General features: G+C 41.6%; 1 protein-coding gene across 1 annotated transcript in view; it reads right to left on the reverse strand.

Moving 5' to 3' along the window:
• HTT (huntingtin) overlaps positions 1-18,748 on the reverse strand; it is a 797,032-nt gene that overhangs the window by 424,847 nt on the left and 353,437 nt on the right. Inside the window, exons 25-26 of the mRNA XM_029606726.1 lie at positions 13,625-13,776; positions 849-1,051 (exon numbers count right to left, since the gene is read on the reverse strand). Coding sequence (XP_029462586.1) covers positions 849-1,051; positions 13,625-13,776 — 355 coding nt within the window. The remainder of the gene's footprint in view (positions 1-848; positions 1,052-13,624; positions 13,777-18,748) is intronic.

The raw sequence follows: 18,748 nt of genomic DNA on the forward strand, positions 1-18,748 counted from the left end.
TCCCACATGAGTTTAGAGGAGAGAAAGACGACATGAGATTAGACTTCAGCTGGATCTCAGCTCCATCATTACAGTGCAAAGGGCAAATCTAGGGCGATACACATCTTCTGGAGCCACTAACAGCTCAAAAGCCAAAGAGGCATTCCAACCATCTTGAGAAAATCTGCCCAAGAAATAAAAAGGATATGGCTCTCAGTTAATAAGAAGCCAGAAATTAGAACATAGAAGATGCTATTTTTTTCTCTACAGCAAACAAAAATCATGTTTCATTATAAGTAATCCTTATAAAGTTTTTGCTGCCACTGCCATATTTTGCTGTAATCTTCTTTATGAGAAGCTAATATTTTGCAACAAGGTTATTTGTTAAACATGTGTAATTTATGCCATGAAAAAGGTTATGTTTAATTGTTATGAAAATGTATAATTATGATTATCCTTGGTAGCTCCAGCTCAACAAATGTTATATGATTTCATATTAGCTAAACCACTGCAGCTTCACCTCTGCTTATGAGTGCTGGAGAAATTCCTACCCTGAGAGTTAAATTTTGCAGTGGATTGTTATTTTAGAGTTTTACTATAAGCTTTACACCAGCCTATAACAAGTTACATCTGTAAAGTGGTTTAACTACATATGATAAATGAACAAATCCTTTTTAGAACCTCTTACAAAACTGATAGATCTAGTCTTTATCTGACCAATATAAATAACTCTAACTCTGAAATAGAGAAATGAACAGAAGAAAACTAGTTCCTCCTCATTTTAAATTGATATAAAGATAAGAAAAATAGCTATAAGGAGTGGTAAGTTATTTTGATGATTACATAAATATAGTTATAAAACAAAGTACCTTAATTGCAGGACCAGGAGCCACATCATCAATCACATGAGCACAGATATTGATGACCTTCAGTAAATGAGAAAAAAGTTGCTCTACCATGGTAACAAGGATCCTGTCACCCAGTGCTGGCCATGGTTCTTCTTGTTTATTAGCTACTTGACTCGTATCTTCTTCAGCCGTAAACGGGTTTTTAAGACACTTTGGAGCAGTAGCTGAAAAAGTATGAAATCTTATTTAACACTCAAGTTATATTTATCACTTCTATCTTGGCAAAGTTATAATTGCAAAGATAACTATGTGCAGAATAGAAACCAAGCAGCTAGGAATCAATACTAAAAAGACTCTCTCCCTACAAATTATAAAATTAAGTCAGGAAACTAGTCAATGCAACTCCAGAATAGAACACAATACACAGATATAAAACATCAGCTACCTACCCACCTGATTTTCTATTAAGAATAAACATATAAGGGATCATAGTTTGAACTGCATATATATTTAATTTTTAAACAAATAAGAATTATACCTGAATGATGTGATTGAGCAAGAGAATAAACACCTGCCAATCAAAAACTAATAGTAGTAAATATTTAGAGGGGTTTTTGAAATCTGCCCATCCTGTCTGTGAGTACTAGTTAGCGCGTTGGGTCACAAGGTATCTACTTTTACCCACGTTGTTGTGGAGGCAGAAAACAGAGAGAAAACAGCATGCATAGCTCTGGATTTTTAAAACTATGAGCATTATTTTAGTTGGAAAAAGTATCCACAGAAAAATGAGGTGCAAAGCTCCGTGAGAAATTTTAAAAAGGAACACGTACAAACTTTTCACCTGACCACACAGTTTTGAAAACTGCCTCTAAAATTTAAAAATTTCATTGTCAAGGACTTGGTTCACCTCCTAGGCATCGCCACTTGCGCTACTGAGAAACCACTATTCATCACCCGCTACCTGCAAGGATCTCCCAAGTGACAGAACCCATCCATCTCCTCACCGGAGCCCTGCATGAAGAGAAGGTTGAGTTCTTCATTCTAGAGAAATCCATCCATCCAGTGGTCTTAGGGTTAACTGTGGCTCCAGCGCCACTCCCCCCAGTTTGACTGGGAGACCTTACAACCCATTGAGTGGAGACAGCCTGTCAGACGTGCTTCCGGAGGGTGGGATCACCCCCTGTGATTCCCAATCTTCCCCTACCATATCCTGAATTCGAAGATGTGTTGTTTTCCAAGCAGAAGGTGGATATACTTCAGCCCCTTCGCAAATTTGATTGCCCCATCGAGTTGCTGCCCGGCACTATGCCTCCTAGGTGCACGACTTACCCTCTTGTCTGTACCAGAAACCCGAGCAATGTCTGAGTACATCCAAGAGAACCTGGCTAAAGGTTTCATTCATCCCTCCACTAGTCGTGTACTTCGTTGCTCGTTCCTGGTTCCTGACTCCGTTCCTGGTTCCTACCTAGCCTTTGCCTTGGACTGATAACTGGATTTGACCTTTGCTTCATTGGACCATGCTCAGGACTGATTACTGGCTTTGACCCTTGCTTCGTTGGACCACGCTCAGGACTGATTACTGGCTTTGACCCTTACTTCATTGGACAACGCTCAGGACTGATTACTGGCTTTGACCCTTGCTCTGCTGTACTTCGCCTAGCTCTGCACCTGCCCCGACTCCAGCCTGTTCCTGACCTTGCCTCTGGTATCTCCTTGACTTGGCCTTGTTGGGCTTCGGCCCTCTACTGCCCAGGCATAATCTATCCTTGTTCTCTGGCCCGTCATTGCTGCCTGGGTCTCTGGATCCCTGCCTTGTCCGGACCTGCCCAGGTCCCTCCAATACCTCCGCTGGTCCCTGGCTGCCTGCACCAAGTATCCACTGGGAGTCGTCTGACGGAGGCATGCCCAAGACCAGCCGGCCCCGGCACCCAAGGGCTCAACCTGCGGGGAACGAAGGCTGGTATTGGCGAAGCTCCAGTCAGCCTCCGTCTCCCGGTCTGCTCCGCCTCCCAGCGGTGGGGGACCCGTGGGGCTTGCCCTACAGGTACCATCAACCCCACCTCGGGCCAAGGGTCTACCACCAGCGCAACACTTCAGTCTGAATTTCCTAAATTTAAGCATCCACTGGGACATTCTTCCACATCCGCCACAGCTGCTTGCATTGTATGAAGGTCCTAGACAATGAACATTCATGGTGTGAAGGTCTACATTGGTCATGTTGTGGTGATATTTGGAGAGGCAGTCTTCATGACATGACTAAATTAACTTTTTATTTTTTTGGAGACTCAAAAACAAGGAAAAATTATAAAGAACTTTTAAACTCAAGAATAAGTAAAATACTTGAACTGTGGCACAGCAGGATAGAGCAGAGAAGATGACTGAGGAGAATCACCATGCTGCATGTGTACTTCCACAAAGGCTCAGAAAGTCTCTCTTTCTGAGTTTTGAGAGAACATGTCCATGTTGGTACTGTTGGATGAAGTACCCACTTGTCTGAATTTGCTCCTGATTGTCCATGAAGATTCTTTCTAGATTTCTCCAAAGTTGGCATCCCTACCACAACCCCAGCAACACTGCTCCCTGTCTCACCCCGTCCCTATTATCTGACCGCTGGAAGAATAGGAAAGAAAAGGAAGAGTAGAAGGATGGAGGGATGGGTGTTTTTATATGTAGGGGATCTCTCTCACTTACACCCGCAACTTACTTTTACTTTTTTCTCTGACTACCCTTTTCTCATCCTTTCCCTGTTTTCTCCTCCTCCAACACCCGTCTCTTGCAACATGCCAGTTTTATGAAATAAGCAAAGTAATCCCCCTCTGGAGGTCCTAGCCTAGGGAGAGAGACTCTTACTTGGAATCTGCATTATAGTGAGTAGTTCTATACTCTGTGCCTCTCAAGCCCGCATGCTTGGGGAATGTCATCTATGCCTCCTTCTCCACTCACAGCTCCAAAGATGTGGCAGTGTGAGTAGACATTCTCTTGGCAACCCCACAGAAACTACAGCTTGGTACCACCACAAACTTCTTCTCCATGGTCTACACTGCCCTTCACAGCAATGGGAAAACTCAAGGCTTTGTTGCAGCCTCTCACCCTGTCTTTGGCACATATTGCCTCCATCCCCCTCACCCCACCCGCCCTTTTTCCCCCCCTCCTAAGGCTTTCCCTTTTTTCCCTTTTTTTCCCCCCTCCTAAGGCTTCTTTTCCCCCCTCCTAAGGCTTTCCCTTTCGCCTCTCCTTTGCCCGCCCTCCCCATTTTATCTTCCTACAATTTTACAAAATTGTTCAATTTTGTCCGATATAATCAATCCTATGCCAATTGTCTCTAATGTACATAGTCCTTTTTTCTGTAAATAAGTTCCTTTTATTTCTTATGTTAACGGTTGTTTTCTACTCTCACTCACGCTACCTATCTTTCCCTCTCTTCTTCCTGTCTCCCTTACCCCCCCCCCCCCCCCTTTTCTGGCCTGCTCACATCCCCGGCCCCCTGTTCATTGTAATTTCCTCCTTTAACTGAGTTACTTGTAAACCGGCGTGATGTGCCTCATGAACGTCGGTATATTAAAAGTTGTTAAATAAATAAATAAATAAATAAATTGCTCAGACTATATGCTAATATGTATAACAAAGCCAATAAATGATGGCCCTGCACTAGTATGTCCCACTTATTCCACTCTGATGTGCTCCTTGCACTTTTGATTTCAATCATCTGAGCTATCAGCAACAAAAGATGCTCTCCTACCACCATCAATGCAAGCCAGACTAAACTTGTTATGCCATGGACCAGGCGAAATTCAGCCAAGGACAGCATCTGGCCTGTAGGCCATAGTTTGGGGATCCCTGACTTAGAGATTCTTTGAAACATACAGTTAGCACATAACAGTATATACATAGTTTTTAAAGTGTCATCCTCATTCAATTCTTGTGGTCTAATCTTATACCTAGATTACTGAATATATGTAGCAAAACACAGCTTGCTAAACAATACTTTGGATTCAGTGTATTTTGTTGTGTTAGTATTTTTCTCATGATGGTATTCCCATTCTACTGCTTTATGACTTTGCACTCCCTCGCTCTAGTATTCAGACATATGACCTCTCACTACACGTACATAACTGTTTCTGGTCTGTTTTTTAGTACAATCTTACAGCTTCTCCTGCCTACTGCCATAAGTGCATGGAACAACCATGATCATGGTGCCCTTTCTCTGCCCTGACAAGGAATATTTATTCTTTGTCTATTTTCAAATAGTAATGTCAAAAATGATTAGCTTAATTATTCAACATACTTTAAAATCAAATCTCAAAACTAGACTCTGCAGCATGTCAGTGGGAATGCAGGTATCCATCTGTAGTTTCACACAGTAGACATAAAATGTACTCAACAGAAATGTATCAAATCAATTTATTGTGACAAACCACAAATAATTTGCATTATATATTAATAAATTAGTCTGGATTACTGTACAGTGTAGGAAAACCACAGTATTCTTCCAATATGACACACAAGTTTATATGTGAGTTACCATCAGCTGACACAAAAATTGCAAGCAGCCATTCTACTTTGCTCAGAGGATGAAGGAGAACTTACTACTTACCTGATAATTTCCTTTCCTCTAAGGAAGGCAGGCCAATCTACCCCAGTAGGTTATGCACTCCTACCAATGGATGGAGAAGGAGTAAAGCTGACTTGCTAATATAACTGACATATAACCCTTCCCCAACATCTGCTTGCCAGTATCTCTAGAAAAACCGAACTGTGGACAATCTGATTATACTTGAACATCACTATTAACAGTCAACCACTCATGCTTCCAAACTGGAAACACTGAGCTCAGCAAAAAAGTTCACAACTAATGTTAGGGGCTGGTTATGTTACTTACCAGTCCTTCAAACGAATGAACAGAAACATCGTCTGCATATAAAGGATGAACTAAAAGCAAGTAGACAGCCTAGAGTGGGTTGTGGATTGGCCTACTTTCCTTACAGGAAAGAAAATTATTAGGTAAGTAGTAAATTCTCCTTCATCTACACTCAGGCAGGCCAATCCACACCAGTGGGATATACCAAAGTTACTCCCAAGAAGGGCGGGAGGCCACCCACAGTCCCGTCAACACTGCATGCGCGAAAGCCATGCCCTCCTGAGCCCTAATATTCAAGTGGTAATGCTTGGAGAAAGTAAGTAAGGAGGACCACATTGCTGCTCGGCAAATCTCATCAGAAGACAACAACTGAAGCTCTATCCATGAAACTGCCTGAGCTCAGTGGCATGCGCTCTGACCTGTCTAGATAATAGCTCATCTGTATTCACATAGGCGAGCTTGATGACTTCCTTCACCCAATGGGCTATAGTCCCCTGTGTCACCAGTTCTCCTTGCTTACTTCCATCATGGAGCACAAACAGTCGATCAAACTTCCTGAAAGAGCGAGTAATTTTCGAATACCACACCAGATGTCGCTTGACATCCACAGCATGCAATAGACGATAATCATGCTCATCTCTATCCCTGTCCAGAGTGAGCAGGGAAATAGACTGATTCAAATGAAACTGTGAAACCACTTTCAGCAAAAAAGAAGGTACAGTCCTAAGCTGTACCACCCTTGGAGTCATTCATAGAAATGGCTCACGGCAAGAAAGAACTTACAGCTTGGAGACTCACCGTGCTTAACAGATTACTACCAGAAATACTGTTTTAGAGGTGAGCAGCCACAAAGAGACCACACAGTGGTCAAGATATAGGACTCGCCAAAAAACACAAGACCAGATTAATGTCCCAAAGAGGAACCAGTAGCCGCAAAGGAGGACTAGATGCTTAAATCCCTTCAAAAACCTGGACATATCTGGATGGGAAGACAAGGGTCCTCCACTGACCTGCCCTCATAGCAAGAGAAAGCTGCTAACTGCACCTTCAAAGTGTTTAAGGCCAAGCCTTTAACCAAATCTTCCTGCAAAACCTTACTCCTCACACCAGCTCTCAAACACTCTCCAAACCCTAACATAAGCTAGGGATGTAGAAAATTTCTTGCCCCGGAGCAAAATGGAAATTACTGCAGATTAACAGCTTCAGCAACCAAACCCTCTTTAGGGCCCAAACCATAAGACAAAACAGACCCAGATCGTGTGCAGTATGGGCCCCTGATGTAATAGATCATTCCTGAGTGGTAATCTGAGAGGACTGTCAAACAATAGCCTCAGAAGATTGGCATACCACAGTCTCTGGGTCCAATCCGGAGCCACCAGAAGTACAGTTTTGGTCTGACTCACAATCTTTTGAATCATCTTGCCTATCATTGGCTATGGCAGGAAGGGACATAACACCCCGCTCTATGGCCAAACGAACGAAAGCATCGATGACCAGTGCTCTTGGATCTGTTCTGCAACTGAAGAACTGTAGTACCTTTGCTTTGTTGGAGCTCACCAGTAAATCCAAGGTACGGGGTGACCACAGCACATCACTATGAGTTGAAATGTTTCATCTGCCTATACCCATTCTCCTGGATCCAAAACCTGCCTGCTGAGGAAGTCGGCCCTTACACTGTCTTTCCCGGTAATGTGGGAGCGGATAATCCCTGCCCACACCATGAATGTATTTTTCCTCCACTTACACCTGTTGGCTTCTGGTTCCACCTTGATGATTGATGTAGGCCACCATCATGGCATTGTCCAACATTACCTGTACTGCTTGAGCTTCCAGCTTCTCAGAGAACTGCAAGCATGAGGTCAGCGAACTGCAAGCATGAGGTCAAACTGCATGTACTTCCAATTCTTGACAGTGAGTCCCCCAACCCACAAGGTTTGCATCTGTCAGGAGTACTAACCATTCTGGTGTCTCCAAGGAAACCTCCTTCCTAAGATGATCCACTTGTAACTACCGCTGCAACTGGACACTCAGGTCCAATAGCAAGAGGAGCCTTATTGTATATTCCTATGACTACAGATTCCACCAGGAAAGTAAAGAAAGCTGAAGGGGTTGCATGTGCACCCTCAACCAGGGAACTACGTCCAATGTAGCTGCCATGTAATCCAGGACCTGCAGGTAAGACCACACCATCGAGCAAACAGTCCATCTCAGAGCCTGAGCAATTATTTTCTGAATGAGACTCTCTGGTAAAAACACTCTGCCCTGCTCCACAACGAATTGAATGCCAAGATATTCTAGCATCAGATGGCTGAAAACTGCTCTTGGCCAAGTTCAGCACCCAGCCTAGCTCCTGAAGCAAGGAAATCACCTTGTGAAATGCTAAGTGATTCTCATCTGGACCTCTGGCTCGAATCAACTAGTCATCCATATACGAATGGACCAGAATGCCCTCCTTGTGCAGAGATACCGCTACTACCACCATGTCATCAGAGAAGGTCCTGGGCACAATAGCCAGCCCAAAGGGCAGGGGCTGAAATTGATAGTGATGCCCAGAATGGCAAAGCATAGGAAACGATGTTCCTGGTGAATGGGAATATGGAAATAGGCCTTTGCCAGGTCGCGAGATGTGAGAAAGTCCCTCATTCGTACTGCATTATTATGGAACGCAGAGTTTCCGTTCTGAAATGAGTCGCATGCAAATGTTGATTTACTCCTTTCAAATCCAGGATGGGCCAAAAGGACCCTGTTTCCTTCTTGGGAACGAAAAAAATAAATGGAATAGCATCCGCATTTTCTTGCGATCTGGGAACAGGAATTTCGGCCTTCAAACCCAACAGCCTCCATAACAGTCTCCACTGCCACACTCTTCTGTAGAGAGTTGCATGGAGTGACTATAAATGCCTCCACAGGAATTTGGAGGAATTCTAAAGCATAGTCGTCCCTTACCATTTCCAGGACCCACTGATCCATCATAATCTGGACCCACCTTTGATAAAAGCGAGATAGACACCCACCTATCTACTCATCCAGTAGGTGCAAGGCTTCTTAGCCCAAAAGGACCGAGATCTTCTGAAGGGACGAGTCCTTTGAGTAGTAGCTCCTCTGTAAGAATGAAACCGATGGGAATCCCTGGAGCAGCCCTTCGCCCCACAAGCATGCAATGCCAACTTCTTGACCTCCAGCAATCAAGGAACCTTGGATTCACTCCAGCTATTCACCATCTTCTCCATCTCACTTCTGAATAAAAGAGAACCCTTAAAGGATAATCTTGTGAGATTGGACTTGGAAATTGTGTCTGCCGACCAATTTTGCAGCCACGACTGGCACCTAAGCTGCTATCACAGAAGCCACCCCCTCTAGCGGCCATCCGCACCAAGTCACAGCCCACACTGACTAAGAATGCAGCTCCCGGTTCCATCACTGATCCTCCATCGGACCCTGCTTATGTCTCTTAAGAGATACAAACCAGCCTGAGCCACCAGGCAGCAGCAAGAAGCAATTTGCAGATTCATTGCCATGGACTCAAAGGCCTTTTAAGGATAGCCTCAATCTTCCTATCTTAAATATCTTTTAGAGCTGACCCTCCATCTACTGAGATGGTGGTTTGCTTGGTAACAGCGCATACCAAAGCATCCACTTTCGGGAATCACAGCTGTTCCCTTGCATTCGAATTAGTCAACTGGCTCCAGATTTTAAGGACAGGTTGATATAGTCCTGGTTTAACCCATTGCTTGCTGGGACTTATTCTGATTTCCATATTGCATTCTCTAAGAAAAGCAAGACTAAATACCTGCATGCATGGGAGTAAAATCAGGACTAGATCAATCTGTCCTGAAAATCTGGAGCCAGTTGGCCACCCTACTTCGGATTCAAGGGGTACAAACCCGATAAACCACGTACCCTATTAAAACTTACCTCCAGGTGTTCCACTCATGAATTGGATCCAGAAGAGGAAAGAAACAGGACACTTTGCATAAAGTGACCATAAGAACACAACATAAGAACATAAGATATTGCCATACTGGATCAGACCAAGGGTCCATCAAGTCCAGTATCCTGTTTCCAACAGTGGCCAATCCAAGACACAAGTATCTGGCAAGTACCCAAACATTAGATAGATTACAAGTTACTATTGCTTATTAATTACCGTCATAGCACTTTATGGATTTATCATCTAGGAACTTATCCAAACCTTTTTTTAACCCAGTTACACTAACCGCTGTAACCACATCCTCTGGCAATGCGTGGAATGAAAAATAATTTTTTTCAATTTTTTAAAATGAGCTATTTGATAACTTCATGGAGTACCGCCGGGCCCTTCCATTATCTGAGAGAATAAATAACTGATTTACAATAACTTGTTCAAGTCCTTTTATGATTTTGTAGACTTCTATCACGTCCCCCCTCAGTTGTCTCTTCTCCAAACTGAACAGCCGTAACTTCTTTAGCCTTTCCTCATAGGGCAGCTGGTTCCATGCCCCTTATTTTGGTCGCCCTTCCCTACACTTTCTCCACTGCAGCTATATCCTTTTTGAGATGCGGTGACCAGAAATGCACATAGTATTCAAGGTGCAGTCTCATGGAGCGATACAGAGGCATTATGACATCTTCTGTTTTATTTTCCATTCCCTTCTTAATTCCTAACATTCTGTTTGCTTTTTTGATTGCCATAGCATACTGGGCCAACAATTTCAATGCATTATCCACTATGACGACTAGATCTCTTTCCTGGGTGGTAACTCCTAAGACAGAACATAACATTATGTAACTACAGAAAGGGTCATCTTTCCCTGTATGCATCAGTTTGCACTTATCCACGTTAAATTTCAACTGCCATTTGGAAGCCCAATCTTCCAGTCTCGCAAGATTCTCCTGCAAGTCATAAAAATCTACTTGAGATTTGACTACTCTGCATAATTTTGTGACCTCCGCAAATTTGATCATCTCACTCTTTTACCCCTTTCCAGATCATTTATAAATATATTAAAAAGCACCGGTCCAAGTACAGATCCCTGACGCACTTCACTGTTTACCTTTTTCCATTGTGAAAACTAATCATTTAGTCCTACTCTCTGTTTCCTGACTTTTAACCAATTTGCAATCCACAAAAGGACATCATCTCCTATCCCATGACTTTTTAGTTTTCTTAGAAGCCTCTCATGCAGGACTTTGTCAAACACCTTCTGAAAATCTAGATACACCACATTTACTGATTCACCTTTGACCATATGTTTATTTACCCCTTCAAAAAAATGTAGGAGGAGATTTGTGAGGCAAGACTTCCCATGGCTAAATCCATGCTACCTGTGTCCCATCAAACCATGTCTATCTAAATGTTTTGTGATTTTTTTCTTTATAACAGTTTCCATGATTTTTCCTGGCACTGAAGTCAGGCTCACCGGTCTATAGTTTCCCGGATCACGCCTGGATCCCTTTTTAAATATCGAGGTTTCATTGGCCATCTTCCAATCTTCAGGTACATCGGATGATTTTAATGATAGGTTACAAATTTTTACAAATAAGTCTGAAATTTCATTTTTTTAGTTCTTTCAGAACTCTGGGGTGTAAACCATCCAGTCCATGTGATTTACTACTCTTCAGTTTTCCAATAAGGCCTACCACATCATCCCGGTTCACTGTAATTTGGTTCAGTTGATCGGAATCATCACCCTTGAAAACCTTCTCTGGAACAGATATCTCTCCAATATCCTCTTCAGTAAACAATGAAGTAAAGAAATAGTTTAATCTTTCCACGATGGCCTTATCCTCTCTAAGTGCCCCTTTAACCCCATGATCATCCAATGGTCCAACTGACTCTCTTGCAGGCTTTCTGCTTTGACATATTTAAAAAAGTTTTTATTGTGAGTTTTTGCCTCTATGGCAAACTTCTTTTCAAATTTTCTCTTAGCCTGTCTTATCAATATAGGATCTTTCTTTTGTAAGCCTGTTGCATCACCCCCAGCCACACATCAGGGTCTGAGTCAATAGAATTGGCAACATATCTTTGTGAAAAAAATGGAATAGAGTCCAATGTAGCTCCAAATCAGATGGAATTTCTCCCTCTTCTAAAGGGAAGAAAACCAAATCCCCCATCGGTGTCATCCAACGTATTGTGAGCCACATTCCCTGAACATTTCCAAGGACAGCTCCCTATGGTATTTGCCCACAGTGGCTGACAAGTGGGAGACCCGAGCATTCAGGTTGCTTCACCTTCAACTGGGTGCCCCTGCAGGCCCTAGAAAAATTCCACCCATATCGGGGCCCATAGGCCCAAACCTGGCACTCTCCGCTCCCTCTCTCAGGGATGCCATTCCCATCTGGCCCAAGCTGTGAGGGGAACTGATGGCCCTACTCCCCTCTGGAGTGGGGCCATAGGCCAAGGGGATCTCCCAACATCGGTAGCCAAATCTCCTTGAGCATCTAATCAGCCCTGATACAGGCATAGAGAGAGCAATGGCTGGATTGCCCTTATATGGCAAGCCTCACATATAGCAAGGCACTTAGACCTTTTTGTCCCCATCGCCATAGTTTTCCTGCACTCTGCTCTAGGTGGCCTCCTGCGCTCATCCCAACAGCGCCCAGGCATACCTGCACAAATATGCTCTCAAATCTAGACCTCTACCTTATGTGCACAAGTATCCACACCCATGCACGCCCATATCAGAATACTGCTATGCAATAATGTGTGCATATGCCAAAGCACACAGGAAAAGAAACCACCACTGTGGCCTACCACGCGGCTGACTGAACTGAGTCTGAGAAACAGAGCCTAGCCAAAAGCTGCTCAACTCACCGCGCCCAAGCCGCCTCCACTCTACACTAACTACCCAGAGAAATGAAAGGGAAAAGGGAGTAAGAGACGCAGAAGAAAACAGGACCCAGAAAGGAAAAAAAAAAGAGGGGACCTAAAACTTCCCTACTCTTTTTTTTTTTTTTAATCTGTGCTCAGCACTCCCTGGCTGAGTGCACAATCAGATCACCAGCTACAGGGGAGGGGGGCACAAGCCTTCAATGCAGAGCACTCCCTCGTCCTCTTTTCCATCTCTCCCTCCCCTTTTTTTTTTATTTTTTTTAACTTTATACCTGGCCAGGCTTCCAAGACTTATATTGCTCAACTGAGGGAGAGATGAAACAGGTGTCACCTCAGGAGCTCAAGTGGTGCGTCTGAATCTTCTCTTAGTCTTCTATCTTCTTTTTTTTTTGTCTTTTATCACAAGCAATCCAACAAGGGAGATGCATGTCCACCGTTTGATGGAGGCAAGCTGATGTTGGGACAGGGTTGTGTGTCAGTGATGTCAGCAAGTCAGCTTTACTTTACCTCCATCTGCTGGTAGGAACGCATAACCCTACTGGGCTTGCATGAGTGAAGAGGAAGCTCACTTGCTGCGCAAGGCAGATGATTTTAACCAATTTAAGAAGTAAGCAAACTAACCAAGGTTGTTTGCAGTGCAGCCCATATTAAGCTTTAAATTCTCATTTAAAGGAACATTTCAAATGCTCCCTGTGCGCCTATAGGGATAAAATACTGCATTACAAGTCTTTAGAAGGAATGCAAAAGTATTGCCTCTTGTTGTCTCCCCAATGGTACTCAGAATGAGAAACAAAAAATTATGAAATTCAATAGAAGCATCTTCATCAGTTCAGTAGGCAATCAACTGTACAGCGCAAAAAACAAATTCAAAGTCATGGAGAAATAACTCTCTCCTTATCTTTTCCTACGATATGTATCAATTTAGCTGAATTTTGGACAACCAACACTGAAAGGTTCTTAACCTTTCAGTGTTGGTGTTTTTTCAATCGGAGTTGACCACCTTAGTTTCAACTGATATAATTTCTCAATGTCAACTAAAATATTAACATTTAAGGCCCAATGTACTAAAGTGTTTTTTTATTTTGTGTCTGAGGGAAAAATGGTCATTACATGAACGTCTTAATCTACCTGCAATTAAGTTTCCGGCCAACAGCAAAGCATCCTGATGTGCAGAGAGATCCAGTGGAAACCAAGCAGAAGACAGGAGAGATAACACCATACTGGCCATTCCAACAGTACAAGTCTTCCGGGATTCATCAATAGGACTTGGCTGGGAAACACTGAATGAATATAAACAACTTGTTCAACTGCAATTTTTTGATAAAATGTCTTGGAAAAATAAGTTGCCATTCAATTTATTCTCCTGCTATAATCCACCTATAAACTAGGTGTACTTTATATAAAATACTATATTAAACATGCAGAAATACATACATTACAAATTCTTTCCTTTATATACTGCTTTTATATGTAGAGTCTTTCTATGACAAACCATTTTTAAGCACATTTTAAGCACATTTAAAAAAGAATGATAGCATTTTTGATTGAGGTTTCTTTGACTTAAAATGGCTTTTAACCTTTCAATCTATTAAATAAGCAAGGTTGGAGCACATTCTTTTGATGCTGTACTGTAAAGTGGCAGTCGTATCTGCTCTTAGGAGCAACTATCCTTGTTAGGAGACAAAATTAATTTCTGGTTTTGATATCAAGCCAGTCGTTTAAACTGTTGCCTTTCAATTTTAACATGCTTTTCCTTTTTAATGAATGATTTTGTACAATGTTATGCCCCTATAGCTAAGTGTTACTAAAAGATACAAGTACCATATATACTCATGTATAGGTTGACCTCATATATAAGTCAACGGGCAATTTTGAGATCAAAATCCATTGGCCAGTGTATAAGTCGAGGATTAAAATGAGCTATCAGGAAGAATTAAAACAAAAAAACCCCAAAGCTTGCCTAAAACCTTCAAAATTCATTAAACAAAAGCCCCCCACTATCGTGACCCCCACAAGACTCACCCAAAGTCCCTGGTGGTCCAGTGAGGGGGGGGGGCCCTGCAAACCATCAGAATTTTTTCCCCATGAAAATTGTTTAAAAAAAAAAAAAAAAAACAAACCCCAAACCCACTCCAACCCTTCAAATTTAATTAAATATAAAGCTCCCCACCCTCCAGACACCCCCAAGACTCACCCAAAGTCCCTGGTGGTCCAGCAGAAGGCCTGGGTATGGTCTCCTGCTCCCAGGCAGTTGGCTTCCAATCAAATGGTGCCTGCGGCCCTTTGCCCTTACCATGTGACAGGGGCCACGCTTTAAATTTAATAAAATCTGAAGGGTTGGGGTGGGTTTTATTTATCAAGTTTTATATACCGTCATTCGGTTTACAAGTTTTATATGCCATCATAGTGGTTTACAATTTTTGATGTAGGAGGGGTGGGGTTGTTTTTATTTATTTATTTTTATTTTGACAAAAAAAAAAATTCCAATCCAGCGGTGGACCGAAATGGCCCACCCCCAATCCAAATGGGTACAAAAAAAAAATTGTGCACAACTATAATATGCATCAAGCCAACTTTTTTGTGCTTATTTTCTGGCATAAATTTCATGACTTATACACAAGTATATACCGTACTTCACAGTACCTAAATTACCTCCCAAGCAGGCACAGAACTTCCATTACCTAATCAACTTGACAAGATTCATAGATTAAGGGTCCCAAATCACTCAAGCCCACTATCACTTAGTGCGCATGCTAAAAGCACGCTAGTCACTAACAGTTTAGTGCAGGTAAATTATGAAATTATATTTTAAAAATTACTATGCATGCAAAATATTCAAATAAGATTCCCTGAGGCTATTGGGCCCTGGTAAATTTATCACTTGCTGCAAGGTGATATTAAATGTTAGTGCAGTGTTTCCTAACCCTCTCCTGGAGGAACACTTACCCCGCCTGCTTAATATTCATAATGTATATGCATGACATGTATACAAATCTATCTCATGCATATTCAATTGTGGTAATCCTCAAAACCTGACTGGTTAGGTATGCCCCCAGGAGAGGGTTGGGAAACACTGCCTTAGTGAGAAGATTAGTGAATATTTTAATAAGTTTATTAGTATCTCCAAGGATGAGTTCAATGGCTGGGAAAACTAATCACAGTGCATTTGAATGCAAAGCTGGCACACACAGACAGGTACATACAAAACCAAAACCAGAGTCACACTTCTACATAAAACTGATTTCAGGCAGGCAGTTTCTCTTTACTTTTATATCAGCATGTCTACAATATCCTAAACCAGTTTGTTATGCAGCAAATTGCATAAAGGAACAATGAATCCCTTCCCCAAGCAGTTTCCTATCTAAAACACCAAGTGGTAGCAGCAGCAGCAGAAGTTAAAGTGGGGTTTTCTGGTAAGCTCATTCCTCTGATCACTAAGCTATCTCCATTTCATATTATATGAATCCTGTGCTAATCATTACCAACACAACACAAAGGCAGTTTTATCTGGCTAGTTAGTAATGTTTCTGAAATGATTTTAGTTACAAAGGTTACTCCTTTTCCCTTTATGGACATAACTATTTCTGTGAGTTACGAACTGGCATCTAATAGCACTTAAGCAAATTTTAAGGATACTGTTAAGTAAAAAGTATGCATTAACTTTCAAAAGAGCATCAAGAAGAAATACTATTATTCTTTGACAAAATTCTATCAATAGTTAACTATACAAGTTACTCAGAAATGTGAGAAGAGAAAGTGCCAGCTCTTTTTCCCCCTCCCACCCCCTGCTCCTCTGCTAACCACAAGAGAATTATGGCTCTATGACTAATCCAGCGCCTTACTCTACCTACCCTTTTAGCATGGTTTCCAACCTAGCGCAGATCAGTAGCACAGGAAATGATCCAGTACTGGATTATCAACTCCTCTCAAGTTTGTGCTTTTGAGTGCAATCTTTTTACTCATGGATCTTTTGAATAAAGAAAGAAATCTATGTATATCTAAAGACAGAAGTGGGCAGGTCAGAAAATCTGATAGACAGGCTAAACTGAGGGAGAGGAGCAAACCAAGGACTATGGTTCGATTCTAAGGGCCAAGCACTAGTTGAGTCAAATTTAAATCGCTAGAGAAAAAAATATTAAGTTCTAAACAAAAATAAATATTTGTTCCAACTTTTGCTTCTCTGGTTTTATTCATTCTGTTTATTCTTTTTTTTTTTTTTGTCTTTTCCATATTCATTCTAGCAACTTATACCCCTTATCTTTTCCAACTTCTCAAATTTTTCTGTCAATTGTAGTCTCTTTTGTCCCCATTTTCCTGTATCTTTGAGAATTTTATCATTTTCTGACCTATCGCTCTAATTTCTCCCTCTTCCAGTACAGTCTTCCATAGCTCTCAAGTTGTTATATTACTAATGATTAATATATTGGTAATTTTTCCTCTGTTACTCCCTTCCATCTCACCAAGCTACCTCCCCTATCTAGCTTTCACCTTTCTACCGTTACTTACCCAGTTCTTTCTTAACCTTCATTTCTCAATTCATATGTCTCTTTCCCAACCTCTCAGGCATGGACACTGTTAAAAAATATCTCTTAGAAGTGCAGTCCAGATATATTCCACGAATTAAGAAAGGTAGAGGGTCAAACAATTACCAGTATGGCTACAAATTTGAAGTGAAAGAAGCTATTTTAGCCAAAAGATCTTCATTCAAAAATTGGAAGAAGGATCCATTAGAAGAAAATAGGATAAAGCATAAACCTTGGCAAGTTAATTGTAAGACATTGATAAGACAGCTAAGACAGAATTTGAAAATAAGTTGGCCACAGAGGCAAAAACTCATAATAAAAACTTTTTTAAAATATATCCGAAGCAGAAAGCCTGCGAGGGAGTCAGTTGGACCATTAGATGATCGAAGGGTTAAAGGGGCACTTAGGGAAGATAAGGCCATTGCAGAAAGACTAAACAAATTTTTTGTTTCAGTGTTTACTGAAAAGAATGCTGGGGAGATAACATTCCGGAGACGGTTTTCAAGGGTGACTATTCAGATGAACTGAACAAAATCACGGTGAATCTGGAAGATATGGTAGGCCAGACTGAAAAGCTGAAGAGATAGTAAGTCACCTGGACCGGATAATATACACCCCAGGGTTCTGAAAGAATTCAAAACTGAAATTTCAGACCTATTATAATTCATTTGTAATCTATCATTAAAATCATTCATTTTACCTGGAGAATGGAAGGTGGCCAATGTAACCCCACTATTTAAAAAGGGCTCCAGGGAGATCCAGGAAACTATAGACTGGCTAGCCTTACTTGAGTGTCAGAAAAAATCATGGAAACTGTTATAAAGAATAAAATCACAAAATATTTAGATAGGCATATTTTATTGGGACACAGCCAGCATGAATTTATCCAAGGGAAGTCTTGCCTCACAAATCTGCTACATTTTTTTTTTAAGGAGTGAATAAACATGTGGACAAAGGTAAACTGGTAGATGTAGTATATTTGGATTTTCAGAAGGTGTTCGACAAAGTCCCTCATGAGAGGCTTCTTAGAAAACTAAAAAGTCATGAGGTAGGAGGCGATGTCCTTCTGTGCATTGCAAATTGGTTAAAAGACAGGAAACAGAGTAGGATTAAACAGTCTGTTTTCACAGTGGAAATAGGTAAACAGTGGAGTGCCTCAGGGATCTGCACTTGGACTGCTGCTTTTTAATATATTTATAAATGATCTGGAAAGGGGTATAACAAGTGAGGTGATCAAATTTGCAGACAAAACAAGATTATGCAGAGTAGTTAAATCTCAAGTGGATTGTGATGAATTGCAGAAGAATCTTTTGAAACTGGAAGATTGAGCTTCCAAATGGCAGATGAAATTTAATGTGGACAAGCGCAAAGTACTACATATAGAGAAAAATAACCCTTGCTGTAGTTACACAATGTTAGGCTCCATATTAGGAGTTACCAGCCAGGAAAGTGATCTAGGCTACATAGTGGATAATAAATTGAAATCATCGGTTCAGTGTGCTATGGTAGTCACAAAAGCAAACTAAATGTTAGGAATTATTAGGAAGGGAATGGCAAATAAAATAGTGGATATCATAAAACCTTTGTATTGCTCCATGGTGAGACCGCACCTTGAATACAGTGTACAATTCTGGTCGCCGCATCTCAAAAAAGACAGTTGCACTGGAGAAACTGCAGAGAAGGGCAACCAAAATGATAAGGGGCATGGAATGGCTCCCCTGTGAGGAAA

This window comes from Rhinatrema bivittatum, chromosome 1 (assembly GCF_901001135.1).
Source record: "Rhinatrema bivittatum chromosome 1, aRhiBiv1.1, whole genome shotgun sequence".
NCBI classification, from domain to species: Eukaryota; Metazoa; Chordata; class Amphibia; order Gymnophiona; family Rhinatrematidae; genus Rhinatrema; species Rhinatrema bivittatum.